The 26,151-nt window shown below is 45.0% G+C and overlaps 1 protein-coding gene across 2 annotated transcripts in view; it reads right to left on the reverse strand.

Annotated features, from left to right (window-relative positions):
* Positions 1–13,090: 13,090 nt before the first annotated feature.
* The window catches only part of SIDT2 (SID1 transmembrane family member 2), a 292,970-nt gene continuing 279,909 nt past the window's right edge, over positions 13,091–26,151 (reverse strand). For both annotated transcript variants that reach the window (XM_086957049.1, XM_086957048.1), the window contains one exon: positions 13,091–13,650. In XM_086957049.1, coding sequence (XP_086813175.1) covers positions 13,588–13,650 — 63 coding nt within the window. In that variant the 3' untranslated portion in view covers positions 13,091–13,587. The remainder of the gene's footprint in view (positions 13,651–26,151) is intronic.

The following is a 26,151-nucleotide window of genomic DNA, read 5'->3' on the forward strand; positions in this document are numbered from 1 at the left end:
CTGCAAAGAACTTGCTCAGTCCCTTAGAGGCAAGATGGTTCAGAACGAGGTCTTTCACCAGGAGGTCTATCGAATGGTTCTCAGGGTTTTCCGGGACACCTATGACGGGGATGTTGTTGCGTCTAGCCCTATTCTCAAAATCCTCCAGTCGATGAGACATGAGATCATTGGTAGACTTCAGGTTGCCAATCTCAGTCTAAATTTCGGACACATCGGCCGTGAGGCTAGAGGTCTTCAGATCCAACGATTTCACCTTCTCGTTGGTTTTGGACAAATCGGCTCTGATCAAGGTGACATCGATAGCAACTGTGTTGATTATGTGGGCTAGGGCCTCATACTGCTGGCCGATGGTCTCCTTCATGCCCGCGATGGCGCTCATGATGTCGTGAAGAGACGGGTCAGTAGGCATGGGGGATTCGTCCTTGGCGTCCTCCGGGGTGAAACTGGTGCCACCAGGGGATCCTTTAGGTTGTGTATACCGATCCATGACATTGGTTTGGACCGACCCCCCGCGGATGGGCGCCTTAGTTTTCCGTTTCTCAACGTCGCCCCTCGCCGCCATACTGGGAGACAAGCCCCGAAGGGGCCCGTGAAACCTGGTGAAAATGGCCGCCTGCGGGCAAGACACCAAAAGCCTTCAACTGGAGGCTCGTGTGGCCGAGGCGAAGGTGTAGTTCAACACAGCGGCGCAGAGGAGAGAAGACATACTCTGATACATCAAAGCCTGGGTGAATCTCCAACAGAACTGAACTGTCGCGCCGTCAGGCAATGCCAGGGCCCAAAAGTGAAACCGAAAGTCGATGCAGGGCTACTGGGGGAAGACCCTCAGCCGTTGTTGTTCAACTCCGTCCCGGCGTGCCAACTTGCCAAGTCCCCGGCTTACCGAGAGGTGGGCCTCAAAAGTTCGCATAAACGTAACTTCGGTTTCCAAAGTCCAAATCATAATTTTGAAGGAGCAAAGTGATCAGCAAAGGTTCATCTTCAAAAGCCCATCTGAAAATTCAGGATAAGGTCAGGATAAATCGCAAAGAGTGGCGAGGGTCTCGGGAGCTCTGGGCTCACGCGGCCATCTCGGACGCTCGCGTAGCTCCTCCCCGGTGTTGTCTATTTTAAAGGATAAAGGTGTCACTTTGAAGGCGAGCAAGTGGCATTTTGCTGTGACTAGTGTGGATTATCAGGGACATAAGTTGTCAGCCAGAGGTGTGGAACCCAAAGGAAGTTTGGTGAATGCTGTTAAGGAATTCCCAGCACCCCAAAATAAAGACCAGTGCCGAACATTCTTTGAAATGCTGGAATTTTATGCACGGTTTGTGCCAAAATGTACTGAGAGGACGAAAGAGATGAGGATGCTGTTAACGAACAATGTAAGGTTTGAGTGGTGAGGGGAAGTGAACAAGGAATTTTGTGTGATCAAGGAGGAGATTTCAGAAGCTATACCACTCAAGTTGTTTGACACTTGTGATATGTGCATTGTGGTGATAGATGCCAGCCAGTACAGTTTGGGTGCTGTGTTGATGTAGAGAAGGGATGGCAATAAGGTGGTGGCATTTGTGTCACATGCCCTTCGCAGGACAGAAGGCACATATTCAGTCATAGAGCGTGAAGCTTTGGTGTGATGGTGAGGAGTGAACCATTTTAGGAAGTATTTGTGGGATTGGAATTTACTCACAAATGGACCACAAACCCTTGGTCAATCTAATCTCCACTCGAGGAGCTTGCAGCGCACCACCTATGAGTGCTAAATGGCACTATGGGCTGCAGGAGTTTCAGTTTAAGGTGGAGTACATACCTGGGGTGAAGAACATCTTTGTGGACTGTTTGTCACTGTAGCCTTTTTTGAAGGTGAAGACAAGTGAGGAAGAGGACAAAGATCATGATTTCTCTGTTGTAGCATGAACAATGACGGAGGAAAGAGGTTGCATAAAGGAGGAGGAATAGAAAAAAACTGTGAAACAAGATAGGGTACTACAAGAGTTGATATCATATTTAGATAAAAGATAGTCAAAGGGAGAGTGAAGGACTCACTGAAAACGTACAAGGAGGTTTTTGAGGAATTGGGTGTCTAATGACATAATGAGGCATGTCAATTAACTGGTGGTGCCTCATAGTGTACGAGCAAAGGTATTGAAATTAGGACATAAGGGCAAATAGGCATGCCAGCAATGAAAAGGAGTCAGAGAAACTTTTTGGTGGCCAAGATTGGACAGGGAGGTGAAGCAATGGGTAAGAGAGTATGTTGTATGTGCTTGGAGTGTTAAGTCACAAGTGATGATATCAAGTCCTGTTGAAGTGGTGCCAGTGCCAGAGAGACAGTGGATTAAACTAGGCATGGATATTATTGGACCCATGAACATGCGGAGGGAAAGCCATAGATATGGAATTGTGTTCCTAGTTTATTATTCTTGCTAGCCAGGGGTGAAATCTGTCAGGATTATAAATACGTCAGATGTGGTAATGTTTTTGCATGAACTGTTCTTGCTGGAAGGTGCTCTACTGGGTTGGTGATGGCCATAGGGGTACAATTTACATCTGATGAATTTGGCAAATTAATGAATAAGTGTGGTGTGAAACAAGTCACAACCTCCCTGTACCATCCCAGGAGTATTGGTCTTATTGAAAGGTGCAACCGAGTGATTAAGGACAAAGATCAATTGTAATTGGCAAGTGGGTTAGATTGGAACAAGGAGCTGGAGAAATTAATATGAGCGTTACACACTACACCCAGTGCAGTCATAGGTATGTCACTCTTTGCATTACTCAAGGGAAGGGTAGCAGCGAACAAACTGGTGCACTGATGAATGAATGGATTGGAGGTGTCCAAGGAAAAGAAGGCATGCATTGAAGTTAAACGAGAATGTGCTCAAGGAAAATAGGTCTGTGAAAAAGGGATAGTGACTAGACGTCAAGGAAGGAGATTGAGTCAGAGTAACATTGCCTGGTAAAATTGCCAAGGGTCATTCTACATTTTCTGATCCCAAAAAAGTAGTCTGTGTTAAGAGGAATGTGGTCAGGTTGGAAGATATCAAATGGAGGAATAAGGAAAAGCTGGTTGTACAAAGAGGGCCAGGAGTTACGTTTTGTGTTGGTGAGCCAGCAATTCAGGAGAAGCCACACGTAGGGGTTTCCAATGACAAGAATCTTCCACACATAAGAACTCCTATGGCAAGGAAGGTAGCAGTGCAGTTACGTGATTATGTATTGTGAAACTGCTTACATGTTATCTTGTAACATTTTTTAATGTTCTGTTATTCATTTTATTTTTCTGTATGACGGGAAGATGTGTTGAGTTTTAGTATAAGGGAATGTGGAATGTAGAGTGTTAAGGTTTTTCTTGGGTGGAATGTAGAATGTAATGTTTTGAATGCTGGGTCAGTTGCTTCTCTTCTGGCTGCCCTGCTGGCTGTATTACTGATACTGGAAAAAGTAAACTTACAACAAAAATCATGCTGGTGTGTGTCTTCCTGAAACCTGCCCTTTGCACCCTTGTCTAGTACAAATGAAACACTAATCTCAACTGCAGTGTACTCAAGCATTACACAATACTGGCTGCCATTATAGGCTTTTCTTCATCAACAGTTGTGGAACTACGCAGGTTCGCTCCAGTACCTTGTAATAATGCACTTGAATCCGTCCAATTTCTCCATCCTACAGGTGAGCCCAAAATGGACAGACACCACTCCCATTTGTGTTTCAATACTATGTGTTTTAGATGGCTTTTTTTTTACAATGGGAGGTTCTGCTTTTTTACAGTCAACATCTTCTAGGATCTTCAGCTTGGCAGGAAACAGCGGAAAAACCTCAGGCCTAGCTTTCGTAACTTTAGCTTCACTGCTGTAAAAAGGTACTCTGTTGCTGTATTGCTGTGGTGTATTTGGAAAACAACAGAACATGGATATTGTCAACTGTGAAAGGACCATTCCAGTGTGCAGTCTGTAGCAGTAAGTCACAGTCTCCGATTCAACAGTCTTGCCAATACAGGTCTTGTTGACATTGCCTGGGATGACGCGGATGCCTGTACCTTTTGTGCGCACTACACTACAAAATAATTTGTAGGCCTTTGGGATTGTTAACTTTAATAAACAATCCTCGTATGGGGAAACTCCTATGTCATACATTATTCTGCATCTTCTGTGTGGTATTTGAGATACTAGATTATCTCTTGTATTTCTTTCAAAAGGGCTTACATTTCTTTTTGTGTAGAGATTTCGTCTTCATTTTCAGTGATTATCAGCTAGTTTCTGGTCAGTATGTAGACTCGATGTTAACAGCATGCATTCTGTTATCCACTGCAGTTCAGATGTCTGATAAGTTTGATGGAGCAACATGACTGTCAATTTTTTGGCAAGCCCCAGTAAGATCGGGAGCCCACTGTTTTTTAATATGACACCCCACAAGGAGGAAGGATAGCTGGGCTGCGGACTTATTTGGTTTCCACATCTCACATCTATCACGTGAGCAAGAGGTCTGGGGAAAAAAAGCTCCAAATCCCTGCACTACTTATGATTTCACATATGGTGTGGAGGACATCACAAACTTTAGAACATTGCTGTTGACATTCTCTGTTTCATTAGTTCTAGAGTAAAAAAATCATCAATCTAAACTCTGTAATATTTGCTGTAACATCAAAATTGAAAATATCCACAATTGAAGACTTCTAAAACTGTGGAAATCCATGTGTTACAAAGGGAATTGCAAAGGGGATTGAATTAACATGTGAGGCCTGCTCTCAACAGAACAGAAAACAAGTTGATCAAGGGAGGGGATTGCACAACTTCCAAAACCACTCACAGACTTTTAGCTCAACAAGTGGGCATCACCCACGTGGGCTATTAGCTTAGATTATCAACTAACAAAAAGCCAAAAAAGCAGACCCAAAAAAATCAGTAAAAGTCGATATAGGGTTTAAGTCAGATATTTTTAGGGATTAAGAATGTTCACTCCATACCAATGCCCTCCTCTATCTAACCTCAGAACCATAACCACATCTCCACCTGAAAATCAAATTCTCTTTGTACACATAGGATTTAAATTTCATTTTATTTTTAATTCACCACAGGGTTATTTTGATATTGTGGTGTTTTATAGTAATAAATTCAACATACATGAAACTGATTTCAAAAACTGATTGCGAAATAGAACACAGAGTTCAACGTTTTACAATCACAGCATGAAATGCCTCGTCGCTTAGTTTACTTTTTGAAGGTGATCCAGAACAGATTAAAAAGTCACCGCTGCTGTGGGTGGCATTACATTTCATGACGCTTCTGGGTCCGGTTGTGTCCCAACCCGTGCACAAGCAACCTCCTGCTACAATGGAACGCTTCCTGGTTAAGACAGAGAATAGTGCCCTGTATCCATCCCCTGGCTGTAACCCAAGTCTAGTGTCACCACATATATAAAAGAATGATATAACCACTTAACCAGCCTGTACATATTTTATTATTGTACCAGTGTTGGGCACTGGCATTTGAATAAGGATGAGTTCCGATTGCTCTGGCATCACTTGTACCACAGAACTGCTCATTCAACCTCTTCTTTCTACATTTAGAAACAATCCACGCAGCTCTTCATACTTTTGAAGCATTTCAGACTTATTTTTTTCAGGCAAGTTTTATATGAAAATGGAAACAACAAAAAAACAGAGTTTATCCTCAGTTACGAGGTCACCCAGATACTATTTTAGGAAAACGCACTTCCCATATTGGGAGGGGCGCAGTGTGTTTTCCTAAACATTGTCGACTTGACGTGGAACGCTGGTATCAGGACAAAAATGAAGTCCGGAAATTGGTTTCCAGTGTGGACTCGTGCATTACCCCCAACTCTAAGGGAATAGGTAGAATGCCCCGCACGTCTCTACTTTTCCACGAGGAATTCCTGGACGGGTCATCAGGCAATAAGGTGGTAGTATATTCAGGGATTTTCCCCATTGTTTTTCAGTAGTTGCTCTAGACCGTCATATAAAGTCTATTGCTTCTGCTATTCGATGCTTTTCAGTCCCAAGAGGTAAGTCCGGGCATTAAAAGTAGGTCGCACATTAAAACATTATAGATAGCTTGCTTACGCTCCAAGCATGTTATCAAAACACTCGCCTGTCACAGACCCTCCTCCATTACTGTCGAATATTGGCACATGAGGAGAATTCAGACGTAAGAGCTTCACATCTTTGAAGGGTTTAACAAATGTCGTGGGCACCTGAAAACCCGTCAGATACTTCTAAATGCACCAATACTGTTGCAAGAGCATTTTCCGGGACTTGCACGCGCTTGGCGCCTTGTACCTTGCACTTTCACGTCCGCTTTCTACCTAGTATTTTCAGCCTCGCTGCTGCCCCCCTGAGGACTGATATAATGACAAGACTTTATTTAGCAAAGAGGTGCCTAATGTACATATTGACCTCTCAAGTAACCGATGACAGTGTAGTGTTAACAATATACCAACAAAACAAAAAAAAAACCAGCTCCAGTGCAATTTAGAATACAATCCAGTGTGGGACTGAAATATACCTGGCAACATGATCTTCAAAGAAACCAGAAACACGAACAGATGTTGAAGAAAAATAATGTCACTCATAAATAAATGTGTTAGTGTATGCAGTAGAAGCATTTGTAGGGCTGAAGCACCGCTCGAGGTGCATCAAAATGATTGGAATGTGCAAATCTGAGTGGTGAAAAACTACTTTAAATGCGTTACTAATCCTATAAAAATGATACAAAGCTTTAGGACTGGCTTCTTTTTTAAAACTTGAAGAGCCTTAAGGCATATTTGGCTTGTATTTTACCTTAATAGTTCCGTTTTGTGTGAGTCTGCCCTGCCGTGTGCTTCGTTTGCTTTTCATTTAACAACTACATTTCTTCTGCAGTAGTTTAAGGGCAGGCCTGTTGTTTTTTCCCAGAATACTTTTGGGACTTCATGTCACTTTCACATGACCCTCGTCGTTCCTGATGTGCAGCTGCGTCGATGTTCTGCTGAAACCAGAAGATGTAACTCTGTGCTTTCTTTAAAGTGCCAGTCTAGGGCGGCAACCTGCTGGGCATTGCAACACACTTTGCCTGATCCGATGCACGGCAGAGTCAGGCGGAAGCTACATCAAATCCAGAAAAGACATGGAACACACCAGACCCGTCCGACCTTAAATAGAACCCAACAGCCTTTTTTTGTATATAGTAAAACAAAAATCTACTTCACTCTGAAAGTAAAATGTAACAAATAAACAGAACCAAAACAAAACTTTGCATCCACCAGGTTAAAAATAAGAAATAAATACTACACTTTTTTTCCAATCATGAGATCTCCATTTTAACATTACCAAGTATGTTCAGGACCAGATGATTACTCAGTGGGGAAGCAAATATAAATGGCGACAAGTAGTGAACATGAGCTTCTTCCATCACTGAATCCGGATAATCACATTCATTTGAACATTGCACTGCTGCTGTGGGATGGGGTGGGGGCAGTTTTTTTTAGGTGTGTCTTTGGGAAAAATACATCTTTTGCTCGCGGCCACAACTCATTAAAAGTAATTTAATGACCAGCATTTCTTCACAATTCCCAAGTTATCATCTTAGTCTGCCAAGAAATTAAACGTCTCGTTCTTAGAAAAGGTGAATACCAAAGCTGTTGTTGATGGTGATGATACATGAATTTATAAAGTGCAACACCCAAAAAAGGGTGTCCTGGTGCTGTGAGCTTTAGGAGTTTTCCAAAGGAGAAGATCAGTACAATAACCATGTTTTCTGACTCTGCAGAAGTGGAAATGGTGAGATTTGTGCCACAGATGAAGTGGTTATGCAGTCCAGTGTTCGAGAGCAAGGTAAGAAAAACAAGCCCCTGCTTCCCAAACAAGACAGAAGATTAGGAGGGGCAGAGGCCAGAGAAGCTACAATTGAGCGAAGCTTACGGCTAGGGATATATTGCCTAACTCTCCAGCAAACTAAGGCAGAGCAAAGATCCTGCAAGGCTCATGATAGCCTTGAAGATGAAACACATCTCTACTGGCAACCAGGGGAGTGCTCTGAGCTTATTAGAGACAGAGCAGCGAGGAGGGAGGCCTAAAAGGGGCAAGGCAGCAAGATTCTGGAGGAGCTGTATGTGCTGAATAAGGAAATTAGGGAGACATGACACGAAGGATACAGTAATCAACACACGAAAAAATGGTGAATCTACAGGGAGTAACCGTATTGTTTTTTATGACATACGCAAACAGTTGACGCAAGCAGATGAAAGCACTTTCTTTGAGGACAATAAACCTAAGTGGATTTGATGTAAAAAAAAAAAAGGGATGAATGCGCATGCTGATTTTAGGGTTCTACAATTCTGTTTTCACAAAATCAGAGACATTAGATACACGCTGTTACCCAATTAGCATCTCAAGCAACAAGTTGTTATGAGTTTTCATTATATGACAGCTATTATCATCAATGACTTCTCCACAATTTCTCTTTACAGAAATCCTAATGCAATCACCTATATTTGTTGATCCAAAAGATTCATGAAGAGGTCTCGGAGACCTTTTTTAGTAAAGAATTGCATTCCAAAACGGTTTGAATTTCCCATAAGACATTTAATGCAGTTAGAATGCATATTTTACCCTACTCAAACTTCTTTAGATGACCGTTTGCTTTGGTCCAGCCACTGAGCAAATCGTGATCTACCTGCCCTTCCTGAAGAAGTCTATTGCATCCTGAAGAAGAGGTGAATGGTGTCTCCACTTCAGAGCACCTGGTACTGAACTACTCTTTCTGTGTCGTGTAAGGTTCAGCTCAGCTCCACACGTTTCCATAGTCTGAGCTCTCTTGTGCACATACCAACTCCTACTTATCCAAGGACATCCCTCATTCAATCTTTAAACCTGGGTCTGTGAGCACAGATCTACTCTTAGTTCCATTACAAGTAGCAAATGCTCATTTATCACCACAATCGTTGATGTTTTGGTAGTGTACCAGGTCAAGGGTTGGCGAACAACCACACATCTATTCCCAGGTGTGGTTTTGGACTCCAGGCAAATTGAGGTTTTAGCAATGGCAGATAGGACAGCAGCTGGAGGCTGCCATCTTAGTGAGGCCAAAGGATAATCCACCTCTTCATGCCACGTTTTGTTTTTTCTTCCCACTTCGCCTGGACCAGTCTTCTCTGGCAACAGAAAACTCATGCTGTCAGTCTAATACTGAGATCTCAGCTATTTATTTTGTAACTTGTCTGCTTCTGGTCTTGGTCAATCACCTGTTGAATCCCACAAAGGGAATTAATGTTGCTGTTGGCTTTGCTGTGCAAGCATACTTGCTTCTGATATTAATGTTAAATGCTTGTGGGTGAAAGGCCACTAGGTAACGTTTTTGTTCAAACAAAAATGATCTGGAATGTCAAAATTAATCAACCGACAGATTTCCCCATATTAGAAGAGCCTTCTGAATGGATACTCTTGTGACCTCATTCAAAAAGAGGGGGTCTTAGTGAACCGTCTAGAAAATCATTGAATTAGAAGCTCCAAGAAGATCTCACAAAGCTTCAGAAACAACCCACCTACACTTTCTGCACATCTGAATGACTGACTTACGAATGGATTTAGAAATCATGCACTACAAAGCTTTTTTCAGGCCTTAGCTGCAAAAGAGATAATGTTAAAATCTCAAAAGGGAAGTTAAAAGAATGAATAATATGAAAGAGTACCGGGTAAGTTGGCTTGGTTTAAGGAAGCCATAACGTACATTCATCAGAAGAACTTCAGCAAGTCAGGCAAGCAGAATTTGTTGTCTGGAGGTGCACGTTGCAGCATCTCTATGTGATTGTCACCATATTTGTGCCTGTGAAGCAGAACAGACAGGAATACATTGACAAACGCTCCAGGTAAAGCAATGCTCTCTGGTTGTACCAATAGCTCCAAGACGAGGTTCTGTGATAGCAAATAGATAGGATCGAAATGTCTTTTGTACCAGTGGTATTTTATTTCAGATTTATTTATTTATTTTTGAGATTTATACAGCGCGTACAATTGCCCGTAGGCGTCTCGGCGCTAGAAACTTTGAATGTATTCCTGAGGTTAGGCCGGTAACTATTCTTGATCAAACAGCCAGCTCTTTATCTTTCTGCGGAAATGCATCAGGGATGGGCTGTCTTTGATGGAAGCTGGCAGGGAGTTCCATAACCTGGGAGCTGCCACAAGGAAGCGTCTATCGCCCCAGTTAACTGTTTTTGTTTGTGGTATTTGAAGGATTTTAAGGTTGTTAGATCGGAGCGATCTTATGGAGGACTGGTATCTGAGATGGGATTTCAGGAAATGTGGACCACAGTTGTGCAGTGCTTTATAGAGTATGCACAGCGCTTTAAACTTGATCCTGTTTCGAATCTTGAGCCAATGCAGGTCTCTTATAGTCTCAGAGATTGGTGAGAACTTTGGGATTCCAGACAAGAGGCGGGCTGCAGCATTCTGGATGGTCTGCATTTTGTTGGTCACTCTTGCTTGGGCGTTGATGTTATGTTATGTTATGTTAAATTAAATTTATTAAGCGCACGTACGCCCGTAGGCTTCATGGCGCTGTGGAAGACTGGCAAAACATAACATGTGACAGAAAGAAAAATTAACTAAGGATAAGCTTGCTTAAAGAGCCAAGTTTTAAAAGCCTGTCTAAATGCTAACAGATCTTCGTGGAGTCTTAGTGGCAAAGAGTTCCACAGGGAGGAAGCTAGGAAGTGGAAAGATCCTCCTCCCTGGCGTTGTTTCCTGATCCGGGGCACGACTAACAAATTCTTTTGGCCAGAGGGGAGAGCACGGGAGGGAGTGTAGCTGACAAGCAGGCTGCTAATGAATCCAGGGCCCTTACCTTGTAGAGCCCTGAAGATAATGCATCCCGCAGGAATAAGCTGTTACAATAGTCAAGAGATGACAGCACGAGGGCGCTTACCAGCGTCTTACCTGCTGAGGTTGGTAGAAACTGCATGATTTTCTTGATCAGCCTAAGTTTGTGATGGGCTGTTGCTGCTATTTTATTTGAGTGGGCCATGAAATTTAATTTATCGTCAAAAATCACCCCCAGATTTCTGACGGTGATGGCTGGTATAGGTGGTGTTCCGTGCGTAGGGGGCCACCAGGTGTTTGACCATCCGGGGGAGAGATGTCCAAATATGACGACCTCCGTTTTTTCAGCATTTAACTTTAGGCAGTTAGAGGCCATCCACTCACTGATCGCCCGCATGCCCTCTTGGAAGTTTTCAGCTACCTTGTCTCCATTCCCGTTGATGGCCAACACAAGCTGGGTGTCATCCGCGTACGAGGTAAGGCTCATCCCATAGGCCTTGATGACAGAGGCCAGGTCCGACACGTAGATATTAAATAGTGTCGGACTAAGGGATGAGCCTTGGGGAACCCCACACGGTAGTGACAGCTTGTGCGATTGGAAGGGCCCCAGTGTGACCACCTGTGATCTACCAGCCAAGAAGGAGGAAAGCAGATTTCTAGCCATGTGGCGGATGCCCAGGTTTTCGGCACGGTCGACCAGGATCTTGTGGTCGACCGTGTCGAAGGCCGCCGACAGATCGAGCAGTACGAGTATTGCTGTACCTCCCTGGTCCCGGATCAATCTTATGTCCTCTGTAGCTTTTATTAAGGCAGTTTCGGTTCCGTGGAACTTGCGGAAATCAAATTGGGTGTTGTCCAATAGGTGATGTTTTTCTATTAACTCTGAGAGTTGTGAGTTCATAGCCTTTTTCACTACCTTGGCTAAAAAGGGGAGACTGGCTATGGGGCGGTAGTTTTTTAGTTGGTTCTTGTCCAGATTAGCTTTCTTAAGTAGGGGTCTGACCAAGGTGTTTTTAAGGGAGTCTGGGTATAGCCCAGTTCTGAACATTGTGTTGCAGATTGATACAATGTCAGGGGAGAGATAGTCCATGATCGGAAGAATGACTTTTAGAGGGCAAGGATCTAATGCGGAGCCTGATTTGATTGTGGCCGTGGATGTATTTTTTTTTACATATCTCAGCACCACCAAAGTTGAAGATCTTACTTGTTGTGTTTGTGTTTTAGTGGGGAACACATTTTGATTAGTAGTGTCTGGCACTGACAAAGGTTCCCATATAAGCAGGTCTTTCACTGGCATTGGAGAAAAAGACAACAGCTGTAAACTGTGCGAAAAGAGGCAAGGAAGATTATATTGTGATTTATTGGCCTATATTTTTCTACCCACTCTGTTTCGAGTTACAGGATTCAGCAAACATTCAATTATCTAAAGAAGACAGGCTAGTCGGGCGGGATCTCTCCAATAGTCACCTGGCTCTCAAATGACAAGGCACAGTACTTCACATCACAGAAGCCGTCCAAGAAAAGGGAGGGCGCCTGAGAAATGTTTAGAGTATGTAAAGTGCCCATTACAGCTTTCCAGGCAATGATCTGATATTTTGCAACTAGCCACCAGTAAGACCTAAAGGCACCTAAATGAATTCTTAGGTTGGGCCAATAAACCCCAACTAATTGAATCTATCCAACTGGATGCCTCTAGTGGACAGCATGTTCTACCGGAAACAGAGTCATGGATTGCTATGGGGACCTTCAAGGTAGTTTGTTATTTTTAATGACTGAAACAGGACGAAGACAGAAAGCAGCAACTATAGGTAGGAGGAACCAGTATCATTTGAATGTCTTGAGAGGTATTGAGTATCCGACACCAACTAGCAAACACATGAGAAAACGCCACTTCTAGCCAGGAGCAGTGGGTGTGGCAGAAAGGCTCAGCTAGACTGTGACAAGTGAAAATGGATATTTGGCATGTAAGTGAGGTGCACTAGGCAAACTTGGGCAGAAATCATGGAAGTTCTTGACGCCAGAGCAGCAACCTCCGTCAGCGGGCAAGGCGCATGACTCCACCTCCATTATGTCACTGGAGTGAAGGCTTCCAAAGTAAGCTAGTCACAATGCTTCATCACATGGCAATTAAAACGATGACCGTATGCTCCCTCTACTCCGATGAGTCAAGTAAAAACGCAGAGGAAGCAAAGGCTGCACAATGGGAAATATTCACGGATGGAAAGAGACTGCTCTTAGCATAAGAGAGCAGTCAGATTTCAAGACCACAGAGAACCTGAGCAAAGAAATCAATGGTGGTTTATGGGAATGTTGGCAATTTATTAGCTGGATTTTGTGCAAAGACTGATATTGACATACACACATACATCTCTGTGCGCGCACACACACACACACACCCACACACACACACAGTAGAAAACAAATATTCTGTTTGTGATAAGGATTTTAGTCCTTTAAGAAAGCTCCAAGCATCCTTACTTCATTCGTTATATGCATTTTTCTTGCTTCTCTGGAGTGCTACACTGGCACTAAACATCTTCGAGTTGGAAATAAGGCCAGGCCAAAAAAAGTCCTTTCACTGCGCCTACATTGGGAAGAGCCTCAATGTCTCCAGAAAGCTTCCCAAAGTCACACCTGGTAGGACGGCAGCAAAGGGTCTAAGAACGGCTACACTGTAGACGTTGGAACCAAAGGCTAAGTTCGGCAAGATGGCCCAAAGTGTGGGACGGAATTAGTGGTTTGTTCCAAGGTTTGTACAAACCGAGCACTCCTTTCTGAAATCCTGCAAAAAAGGACTAGAAGACGTAGATCTTATCTCTCTGTACTGTGTCAAGGTCATCGTCTAGCGTCAGCAGCACCTGGGAAAAAATAAAGGAGATGGTCAGGCTTAATAAGAGGAGAGATGCATTTCACGCCTACCGCTTCCCACACCTCTACTCTGCGAAGGAGGGAACAGTGTATTTGTAGGATGGTGTCTCCAACAATAAAGTAGTGTAGAGATTTCGTATTACTTGTTAGGTACAGAACATAGGAGCAAGTTAAGTTACCTATATCCCACTGACACTACCCTATCATCAAATAAAGCATGAACTTAAATAAGAAAAAGCAACAGAGTTGCAGATCTATTGTACATATGGAGTAGTTGTAGATACACAATGAAAACGTTTCTTACCAGTTATTATGACACACCAGCATTGTTATCTTTCATAGATACTTAACACAAATATATATGAAAGGGGGTCCAAGGGAAATTTTAACGATCTGCAAGGATAATATCCCCAATTATTCAGAACTACCACACAAAATCCTTGGGTCCAAAATTACAGGACGAAATCCTAGTCCCACCAAGGGCTACAACTCCCTCACTGAGAGGAAGGAGCTCAGGGATGTTTTTGTATTCCTGCTCTACTTTAATGACTTGTTCTCGCTGCCAGACCTCTTCGTCCAACACATACAGTTTTAAATCCATACTGCAGGTGCACTGTTTTTTAATCCTGGCAGCGAGAACAAGTCATTAAAAGCAATAGTTTTTGTTCTCGTTAATCAGTTTTAACATAACCACTTTCACAGTTTGATATTTTGTTGCACTGCGCCCTCACAACTTTTCAGTGCCTCTCATCTGTTGGATTTAGTATATCCTGAGTAGAGTAGGACTACAAAAACATCCCTGAGCTTCTTCCTCTCAGTGAGGGAGTTGTAGGCCCTGGTGGGACTAGGTATTCCCACCAAGAGGAGAATCTCAGATGATGAAGCATGCCACCTATGATGGGTGAGGGATTTCGTCCTGAAAGGGAATTTCCCAGAGTTTGTTACGTTTGATTTTGCGTGTCACTTTACATGCTTACGCTGTCATTTTAGACCCAAGGATTATGTGTGGTAGATCTTTCATAGATTCACAAGCATGAAAAGTTGCCTGAAATCGGGCTAGGAGCTTTTGGTAGTCGGAGTAAATCAAGAAGTGTATATAGATGGCCAATAAAGAACAATAAAAGAAGCCAATGAGATAAAAAAAGGGCCAGAGCGCTACTTTTCACAGAGGCTCCCAACTGTTTGAAGTTGTCAGCAATGTACAATAAAGTGAAAGGAGAGGAAGGTGAGTCACAAGTGAATTCATTAAAGATGTCAAGGCTGGAGAACTGCAGTCATAGGTAGGTAACTTATTTTTTCTCCCACATTGGATCTTGCATAGAGTAACATGCTTAAAACTGAAATTAACAAAGTAGAATCCGAAATTAAATTACAGGGGTATACGAGGTGAATAGGTTCTCAAGCACTGCCTGTCCCACTGTCTAATCTCTGGACTGAATATCAGGCAAGTGGTGCTTGATGAAGATGTGTGTTGTTCACCATGTTGCTGCTCTACAAATCTCTTTGAGGGACACTCTAGGGAAGGGTGTGACTGTAGCTGCCATGCCTCTAGTCGAGGCTGTTTTAATGCCTGAGAAAGTCTACACGTCATATTTTGGGTCATAAACGGAGGCAATCCACCTGTCAAAACTTTAAGATAAAAGTGTTGATCACTTGATCAGGTCAACATACGGCTATAATCTTTTGCAGGTATATCTTCAGGCATCACTTAATCTCAAGAAAACAAAGAGTTCTATAGGCTGCAGGTTCAAAACCCGCAATGAAATGTATTGATTAGATACAAATAATGTTTTCCCAGACAATCTTTAAGGAAACACACATATGGTTGATTAAGGTTTAAGCTCATCTGTTATCACTAATGTATGGGCCATCGGATAAGATGCCTTCTAAGAGTGATGCCGAACAGCTGCTCCCTAAACCAGTTCAAATAGGCTTTTTCATGAAATCTGTTAACACTCATCCTTCCTTTCTTGGTAAAATTCTGAAAGAAAATCAATTATCTGAGAGATGGGGGTATGTACTACCTCATGTTGATTGCAAGGCACAGACCTGAGATTGCATGGTTGGCTGACAGAATCACTTGCCAAGCTTGGCTGAACTTCGATGTTTGCCATAGCACAGCAGACAGGCTTGGGATTATCCCAAATATTCATCCAATTATTTTCAGTTTCATCATAAACATATTATAAAGGTCATATCTGCTTGTTTTGTTCAACTCTATTTAAGGATCAGCACCTTAAATCATTTATGTTAGCGCCATGACTACGGGCTTCTGCTCAATAGTTGCATTGGGGAATTGCTGGGATGTGAATTTCCTTGCATGGTGAAGGGGCATGTACCACTGCCTTGAATGCACGACTGCATATGAAACTTGTAACTGACTTTTTATATGGCTAATCTGGAGTAGAAGCGGTACAAAAGGGGGTGGTAATGGACGGAGCATCTGAAACAATCAAACACTCACACCCAGTCAAAAGATCTGGGTTAAATCCATCACCGTTCTTTAGCCCACTCTGCCACCCCAGTTCAGACATGGCTATATGCAAATCAGTCTGACCCTGTGCCTCATGGGAACAGTCCAGCCCGAACTGCCAAGCCATGTCTTCCCTGTACCGGAAACAAGCTTCTGTTGACCGGTTTCTGGCATTCCAGCCGTCTTCAGCCCGGCTTGCTTGAATCCAGTGGCAAAGTGAGCAAGGGACTCACGTCTGAGCATACCCTGCCACGCTTATGGCGGCCAAAAGCGGTACAAAAGCGGGTGGTGATGGACGGAGCATCTGAACCAATCAAACAGTTAGTTTTTTGCAGAGGGAAAAGAAGCGACCCATGTGTTAATTTTCAGGTAAATACAAAAAAGTTGTCCAATTATGACAACTTATTTTCAAATGGTCTGCTTCTTCCAAGAGTTGTCGACGACGTTTCGACCTTATACGGATGGAAGGTCTCTTCAGGACTAAAAGGGTATGGGGCACCTGTTCGATTATAACTGTGGTATGTGCATGTTGCTAGTGACACCGTGAGGAAAGTGAATAAAATCAACTTACAGAGATCCCGGCCGGGACCCCTGTAATGACTAGATGTACCGTGAATAGGGAGCGCAGTTTCGCGGTCTGTTCCGGTCTGCGACTTTAGTTAAGGGTTGCCTCCAAGCACTAATTAGTGCTAATGATGGGGCGATTTCTTTAAAAACAATGTGGCCAACTTGTTTCTGCGATCAGTTATTGTTGACTCTTAGAAAAGCCGTGTGGCTTCGGACAATCCCAAAGATGCAACCGGCGTCTGCACAGTGGCAGGAATGGCCGAACGATTACGCGGATTGCGTCATTACAGGGGTCCCGGCCGGGATCTCTGTAAGTTGATTTTATTCACTTTCCTCACGATGTCACTAGCAACATGCACATACCGCAGTTATAATCGAACAGGTGCCCCATACCCTTTTAGTCCTGAAGAGACCTTTCATCCGTATAAGGTCGAAACGTCGTCGACAACTCTTGGAAGAAGCCGACCATTTGAAAAGAAGTTGTCATAATTGGACAACTTTTTTGTATTTACCTGAAAATTAACACATGGGTCGCTTCTTTTCCCTCTGCAAAAAACTAAAAAACGAATCTATGTAAAAGAACTTTATGTCACTTTTGTCTTAAATGTCTGTAATGTGCTTAGGTTTTTTGTTAGAATCTATTTACTTGGGACACGATTACACTGTTTTGAAATTGTATAAATGTATATAAGTGTGTAATTTGTTTATATGTATACCCCCCCTCCTTTTTTGGTATTTAATATATTCTTCCTGTGCATATGGAGAAGTGTGGAGAAGTGTGGCTCAATGCTTAGAGCGGCAGACCTTGATGCAGAACGCTGGCCAGGGACCAGAGTTCGATTCCCGCCTTGGCGGGTTTCGGGCTTAAATTCCTCTGACTGGATATTCTCGCCTCAGTGCCGATTCTAAGCATGGGTCCCACGCTGCAACTCTGGGCAATAGCTTGCTTAGTCTCCACAAAGGCCCCCTGATACACAAGGGATGCCTGGTTTCACCATGGGATGCCCAGGAGTGGACACCCCACAAAGAAAAGCCAGGAGGGGTTCCCTTGTGGTAGGAGTACAAGCGCCGGGATGCCTCCGGGTCACTGTTCGCACTATACAAATACGCCACATTTACACACACACACACACACATTTACATATACCACTTACTTGCCTTTCGTCTTCTTTATATCACCCATTTTGTCATTGTGCATTTATAATATACTTCGCCAGCTCAAACTCGACTGTAAACGCGCGGAAAGGGCATGGAGGAAGCAGTATCTAGACTCCGAGAAAATTGCATTTAAGTCTGCTATGCATAAATATAAAGCTCAAATTAAGATAGCAAAAGCGACCTTCCTTGAACTTACTCTGAATCAGGCCCCAAACAAGGCTCAGGCCCTCTTTAAAATCGTTAAGGACCTGGCTCATCCGACTTGTGTGGCCAGCGCTGTTCCCTCGTCGCAAGCTCTTTGTGACTCTCTGGCAGATGCCTTTGAGGAAAAAATTCGTAAAATCCTAGCAGGTCTGCAGGACCCACGGAACTCTACCACTGAGGAGGGAGCTCCGGAGGAAATGGCCAGTCGACCCCTGCAGAGGGCTACTATTCTCTGTCAGGAAGCTCCGGTCTCGCCCTCCAGTCGACCCCGACCAGCTGAGCAGCCTTCCAGCCCGGGAGCTCCGGCGGCGGAAGCCAGTCGACCCCAGCTGAGTAGCCCTCCTTTGCTTCTGTTGGATCAGGCTCTCAGCTTGGGAGCTCCGGCGACTGCGGCCAGTCGACCCCATCTGAACTGCTCTCCCCCCGCGGCCCCTGATTCGGCTCCCTGCTCGGGAGCTCCGGCAATTGTAGCCAGTCGACCTCAGCAGGGTAGCCTTCTCCCTTTTCCGGTGGAGCCAGCTCTCAGCCTGGGAGCTCCGGCGAGCGAGGCCAGTCGACCCCAGCTGAGCGACTCCTCTACCCCCACTTTGGATCAGGCTCTCTGCTTGGGAGCTCCGGAGATTGCTGCCAGTCGACCCCAGCAGAGAAGTCATTTTTCTCCTTCCTTGGAGTCGGCCCTCAGTTTGGGAGCTCCGGCGTGCGAGGCCAGTCGACCCCAGCTGAGTAGTTTTCCCCTTCCATCCTTGAAGGAGTTCGGCGATCTAGCCCTAACGATTTCTTCTGGGTCGCCTTTGGACCCTCTTCCCCCTAGACTCTGGAGGGTGTTTCATGAGGACCTCTTCCAGCCCCTGCATGCCATCTGCTGTCAGTCACTCGAGACTGCTACTGTTCCAAGCTGCTGGAAGAAGGCAGTGGTATCCCCGCTTTTAAAAAAACCTACGCTCGACCCTGCCTGCCTTTCTAACTACCGGCCAATCTCCCTGCTCCCTTTTCCGGTTAAAATTATGGAAAAGTTGGTCACCCGTGCTCTGTCCAGTTTCCTAGAAGGGAACAGCTGGTTGGATGAGACGCAATTCGGCTTCCGCCCAGCACATGGGACGGAATCCGCGTTGGTGACCGTGTTAGACAACCTGCGGGCGCGAGTCGACAGTGGTCGGGCAGCATTTTTGGTGCTGCTCGACATGTCGGCCGCGTTCGACACGGTCAGCCATCCCACCCTGATTTCTAGGCTGGAGGAATGCGGGGTCAGGGACAAGGCCAGGGATTGGTTAATCTCCTATTTGGACTGCCGTCAGCAACGGGTTTCATTACCCCCCTTCAGCTCGGAGGAACGGAGAGTGGGACAAGGAGTACCTCAGGGCTCGGCCATCAGCCCTATACTCTTCAATGTCTACCTCCGCCCCCTAGTCCAGCTCATTAAAACCTTTGGTATCTCTGCATTTAATTATGCAGACGATACCCAGCTGGTCTTCTCTCTGGAGGGACAGGAGGCAGTCACATTGGAGACCTTTCATCGGTGCATGCAGGCGACAGCGGAATGGCTCCGGCTGAACTCGTTACAGTTCAACGGAACTAAGACGGAGGTTTTACATTGCTCCACTGATCGAATTCCTCGTGACCTTCCAGTGGACTTCTGGCCTCCGTCCTTCTCAGAGACGGTGTCTGCGGCACAATCAGCGCGCAATTTAGGCGTCACTTTTGGGCCTAACCTGCAGTTGGATCTACATGTGAATAAGATCTCGTCAACATGTATGATGCTGATTCGTATGCTGCGCAAGGTCCTGCCTCTCCTCCCTGTGCAAGCCAGACCAGAAGTAGTGCGTTGTACCATCCTAAGTCGACTTGACTATTGTAACGCACTACTTCTGGAGGCCCCGGTAACACTCTTGGGCAAGTTGCAAAGGGTGCAAAACATCGCAGCCAAACTCGCCCTTTCTCTCCCTTACCATAGTTCATCTACGGCAGCACTGCGAGAACTTCATTGGCTGCCAGTTCATCTTCGGGTGCGCTACAAAGCAGCATGTATTGTGTTCAGGGCTATCCACGAGCTAGGCCCCATTCCGTTGCGGCGAATGTTTGCCTGGTACTGTCCATCTAGAGCTTTACGCTCTTCGTCATCCAGGCTACTGGTAGTCCCACGATTCCAGAGAGTGAGGATGGGGGGCCGCTCTTTCAGAGTAGCGGCAGCCAAACTCTGGAATTCTCTGCCTTTATCCTTGAGAAGCCTTGGAGATCTCCTTTCCTTCAGGAAGGCTTTAAAGACTCATCTTTTCCCCAGGATAGGCTGAGCTACTGTTTTCATTGAGTACGGGTCAAAGCGCCAGGATGCCCTTGGTGGTGACAGGTTGCGCTATATAAGTATGCCACAATACAATACAATACAATAATATTATAACTTGTTCAGTATTTATCCACAGGAGCCATTGTTTTTGTTTAAATACATTTCCCAGGCTCCCAGTGAGTAGGGTTCCCCTGTTAATTGTAGTAATTGTAAGCCCTGGTTGAACAAGGCACAACATGGAGGGTGGACACAGCTTCCAAAGACAGTGGAAGTGTTTTGACTTCATTCATGTGACTGGAGAGTGGAGATACAGATAATAAAGTGAGGAGGCTGGAGACATGGTTTCCCTGAAAATCAATGAGGACCTAGTTAGAAAAATGCGGCTGAATGTTGGTTCTACAGGACTGTTATTTGGTAGATTGTATGCTTGAAAGGTAGGACTACCTTTTCTGGTGTTAAAGGTAAGGAGGTTTCTAATCAGGACTGGGCCTTTCACCTACTGCTGATCAGTGTTTCAGAAAGGCTGATGACAGCCAGGTGCAGGGATCTTACACTTCATTGGGCTCCAGTTTTGGCTACTCCTGCTTTAAGCCCGCATTATTGCTGCCTGTTGTGACAGCCATCACGTTGCAAAGTGTCTGAGGAGCAGCCAGAAAACAACATTTGAAAGATAACAATTGCAAACTGGTTCAGAAACTTTCGACAGTGGATCCACATTCCTGGCAACCAACCTACTTTGTGCCAGTTCCAAGTTTTTCATGGCCAGGGAAAGGAGTGCTCCATAGAGTACTCAGAGAACTGCTGTGTGACCAAGGCTGGTGCCTGCATAGCAGCTGGTCTCCCAAAAGATGAAGGGGATATCATCTGAAGTAAGCACTTTCTACTGGAGGGGTAGCAGGTTTGCCTAGCGCCTGGAAGCCTGCAAGTTTTCTGAAAGAGGGAAAGAGTGTGCATTAACCTACAAGAGGAGAGACTGCCCAGAAAGATATTTCACTTGTGGGGAATAAGTCGGAGAATGCAAATATGTGGAAGGGGTCCCCTAGTTTGGCTGAACAGTTCTGGTCATGAGCCTTATGCAAATATCAAGCACTGCATGAGATCAACAGTCCACAGTGACTGAGAAACTGGTGCTGCCGCTAAAAATATTGGCAATGTCGAGGTGGGAGACTAGTGCTGCTGCACGAGCACCTTATCTGCAACAGGCCTTGGGGAGTAAAACTAGGAGGAGCAACTACTACTAATGAGAGCTGCAGGAAAAGCTATCATGCTCAGAATGGCAAGTTATCAAGTTCCCAGCAAGGCTGCTGCCATGGCCCAACAGCTCCAGAGCTGCTGCAGGAGATGGACAGCTGCATGTTTTTATTCTGTACTGCCCTGCAACAACAGTACGCCAGTAACCATGGGACTGGAGTACCGTAAGAAAACGATACACAGAGCTGCTGAAAAAGTCTGCAGAGCAATGTTAAATCACTGAGTGAGTAACTAGGTGAACTACTAAAAAAAAAACACTTTGCATTGCATTGTAACATTTTTGTAGCACTTACTACTCCTATTTGTGCAGCTGAAGTGCTTGTATACATGAGTACGACACTACACTGTGTAGGGTGTGCTTTAGGGAGTGTGTGCTGTCTTTTTTCAGATCCTATGTGTGAAGTGCTTCCATGCAGGGCCGGCGCTAGGCATGGGCAGCGTGGGCAGCTGCCCACGGCCTCGCACCAGCATGGGGCCACGCACTGGTGATGTATCCTGTCGGTTCCCTGGCGATCCATTTCAAAGAAAGGTGTCACCTTTCTTTGAAATGGAGGAGCCCCCCTCCCTTGACCTCCCAGGGATGGTATCTGGATACATAAGGGAGGGAGATGCTCCCTTCAATTGAAAGGAGACCCATTCACAGACACTGTGGGAGGCCCATTGTCCATCATGTTGGCGCCCCCATAGTTTTAACTTTTAGCCCACAAGCAATTCTCACACCTATCGGACTGAAGGTGTGAGAAATGCTTGTGGGCTCAAAGTTAAAACTATGGGGGGGCGACAAAATGCTGGACAATAGGCCTCCCACAGTGTCTGCGAATGGTCTCCTTGCAAGGGGCCACTTATATACATTAGAGGGGCCTCGCACATTCCCTTTTAGCCCAGGGCCTCGCAAATCCTAGAACCGGCCCTGCTTCCATGTTGTGCATGATGACCACCAAGTTGCGCTTACTGTGTTATGGGATGCAGGAATTAGCAAGGTGAAGGATGAAGTGTGAGACAGATGCACAGTTTATAGTCTTCAGTAAGCTTACCGCTTTGAGAAGCTTGACTGGTCCCTGTATGGTAGTTTTCATCTACAAAGTCACTTGCTGGCTACTGCACTGGGTTGTTCATACTGAGATTTTATGATTAAAGTTTATGCACCTGAGCAGGCATAGGTTAAAGAGAACAATAGTGGGGAGATCTGCTGGGATCGACTTTGTTAATATTCAAAATCTGATTGTCATTGTGATATGCGGTCTCAGTATACAAATTGTTCAGCTGTCCAAGTGACAGACACTAGTCACCTCAGCTTCCATCACTATCAATGTAGCAACTTTCAATAGCTCATTAGTCCAATATTTACTCCTAACAGGCTCTTGGAAAAGGCATTATCCATACTTATGTTATATAACACTACGTCCCGGAGAAGCTTTTGACTACTCGCCCTCTCTGCCATGAGAGTGGAAAGAATGTACTTGGCCCAAATTCCAGAGCCATGGTAGGATGGACCCAAGAACACCAGTGGCAAAATACCACAATAACGGCATTTGAGGCCCAGAAGCCCTCACTGCATGTAGCAAACAGAGCGGTATCTGAATGGCATTGCAATGGACAAGTACTATCTTGCACACTGAATCACTACATGTAATAAAAGGTGTGCAACTGAAAGTATTTGAAGTATTGACCGTAGCTGCTCTCATGGGCCAGTCGCATAAGTACTAGTAAACTGTACTGTGAAGAAAAGGGGTGTATTATATGGTGTGGTTGTGCAGCCTCACCCTGTAATGCACTTACCAACCCCTTTAGAAACCTTAGGTTTCGTTTGTCAAACCTTCAGATCAACCCTGAGTAACTGTGGCTCTGAGCAGCAAGGAACAAGGAACAAAAAGGAACAAGTGTAAAGCATTTAAACAGTACCAACGCAATTGAAGAAGCTGACAAGATGCCAAAGAAATTCGACAGCAATTTATAAAAATAGACTGTATTTTTATGTAGATTTTGACAACACAACAAAGAAAGTCAACTAAAGGGTTTCAGAGATATAGAGTTTCCACAATATAGTAAATCAAAGCAATTCACTCAACCGTGAACAAGCATTGGCAAATTCAATGACTTGACAGTCAGCACCTTCTTGGGCAAAAAGATGGGCAAATTGTAATGTGGTCGGTTAGAGTTACTTAGGGCCAACAACTCCGGTAGACAGCCAGTCGGGGGGGGGGGGTGGGGGGGGGGGGGGGGGCAGAAGGCCCACAGAAACAGTTACCCTGTCAGAATAAGCAGTCTTGCCAGTCACTTTATCCTCATTCAATGGATCCCTATGCAAGTCGTCCTGTTGTTGAGGATACAGAATGCTTGAAGATGCTCAAGGATGCTGTTGATGAGACGCGGCCTACGAGGGTCTTCCTGCAGGGATTCCTTGGTCCACATAGGTTATGAAGGTGTCCTGGACATAGGGTTCGAATTCCCAAAAGGTCCTCACCGGTCTGGCTGAAGTCCAATTACCACTGGACTACTAGTCATGTGGTGAAGAGGGCAAAGACAAATCCTTCTGCGACTGTAGCTTTCCTTATGGGTGACCAAGCTTCACTCCGACGACGCTCTCTGGTATGGGAGACATAGGTGCAACTACTGAATGTTGTGTCTTGGTCCCTGGTGCTGCACGACAGTGGGAAGCAATGATATGGGCTATTACTTACCCTTAGCAGACTTCTTCAGCTGTTATGTCCTTGTGCTGCGAACAGGAGGTCAGTTGACTCACAATTGGAGTCTCTTTGCTTGGGTTGGGTTGGGCTCTGGAGAAGACTTCTACTTGAGTAGGACACAGCATGCACAGTCCCTTCCCTTTGGTAGCCAACAGGTGCAGTCCACGTCCGTGCAGCCGCTCTTCACCAGGACCTTGGTGTAGCAGGATGGTTGAGTTCTGGATGCCAGATGTGCCCTATTTATGCAGAGAAAAGGCCTTTAGGGTAGAAAGCGGTAGCAGCCATTGGGCTACCAGGTTCCTCCCTTCAAACGACCACTGCCTGGGAAGTCTGGCATCTGGCTATCCCAGGATGCACAAGTCTGTCCGCTCCCAGGATGGCAGAGCCCTTTCCTGGCATCCAAAGCCCCCTAGCCCAACCCAGAGGTGTGGCTACACGTCCCTGGAAACCCGGGTGCCAGCTAGTCTGCCTAAGTAATGAGGCAGCCCCTCTCCCAAGTGTACCCCATTTGTCCTTCACAGGCGGCTTCAGTTTTGCAGCTCTCCTTTTAGGTCGACACCTGTGTGGTTTCCTGCAAGAGGGAGGAATCACCTCTCTTCAGTGAAGCCCCCTACTGTCTCCTTTCCTGGGAGTAGTATGCACGTCTGCCCAGGACGGTAGAACGCTGTCCCCGGCTTCATGTGCAACTGTTAAGAGCACAAGAGATTTGAGGGAACCAAGTGGTAACTTTGTAAAAGTTGCAAACTGTAACTTGTTACCTTAATTTCAACTGGTGAACCACGTCAGGCTTAATCTAACAAGTTGTTTTATACCTTGGAGTTCCACTTTGATCGCTCCATTCAGGAGTATGCACAGCTGAGCGGTCAGAGTGTAACCCTGCACTCGCTAACAGGGTTACTTAGTCTATCCACAATAAAAAAAAAACAGTTTTGTGTATTTACTGTCTGAACATGTAAAACACATGGTCTTCCCATGAAATATGCTGCACCTTGCCTTAGGTCTTATTAGGCCGCTCTTAGGGGCGACTTACACAAGTTTCAGGGGAACAGTGCTGTTGCAATGACTTTTAAATCGCAGCGTCGGGCAAGCAGTTCAAACTGCTCTTCCAGTCTGCAATGGTGGACTGGGAGACTTGTTTTACTCTGGTCACCTCCTGGGTGGCACAACCAGTGGACTCTCTAACTGACACAACCATATACTAGGGACTTGCATGCAAGTTAGCTTATGCCAATTGGGAATTGCCGAAGTAACATACACTTTTTGGGGGTCAGGACACAGGCACTGAGGTCTGGTTAGCAAGCCTCAGTTCATTCTCAGAGTCAAAAAAGAATCAGAATCAGTCAAAAAAAAACTTTGGGGGGGGGGACCATACAAAAAGTGGCATTTCTTTACATGTACAGTCCATCCAATGCATATAAACAGCCATTGGAGATATACACATTGTAACGATTCAGGCATGACTTGAGATCAAATCGCAGTGCCTTGAATTGGAAATTACACCCTGTCAATATAAAGTGTAGATATGTTCGAAGGCTTGGGTGATCCGAAATACTAAATAATGCATCCTAGAGATATATGTAGTTTAGATAATCTCCCTCTTTGAAAAATGGAAAGGTCTTCTCAAGTTTGCATGTGCATAAATCTTTTAAAAAAAATCCTTACGTACTGCAGATCCAAAACTCGTCGCCACTCTCGAGACTTTTGTTTTATATAAGAAAAAATCTGCAATAACACTCCGTTCTTTTCAAAAGCAAGAAGATAAAAATGTTGTTCTTTTTGAAGAACAAGAACTTGCTCTATGGGATCCTTCTACAACAGCTTGGGAAGTTAGATTTTGAGCTCTTATAGATGCTTATTTTGTTGCGTGCTT

Source organism: Lissotriton vulgaris, chromosome 2_1, assembly GCF_964263255.1.
Source record: "Lissotriton vulgaris chromosome 2_1, aLisVul1.2, whole genome shotgun sequence".
In the NCBI taxonomy this organism is placed as follows: domain Eukaryota; kingdom Metazoa; phylum Chordata; class Amphibia; order Caudata; family Salamandridae; genus Lissotriton; species Lissotriton vulgaris.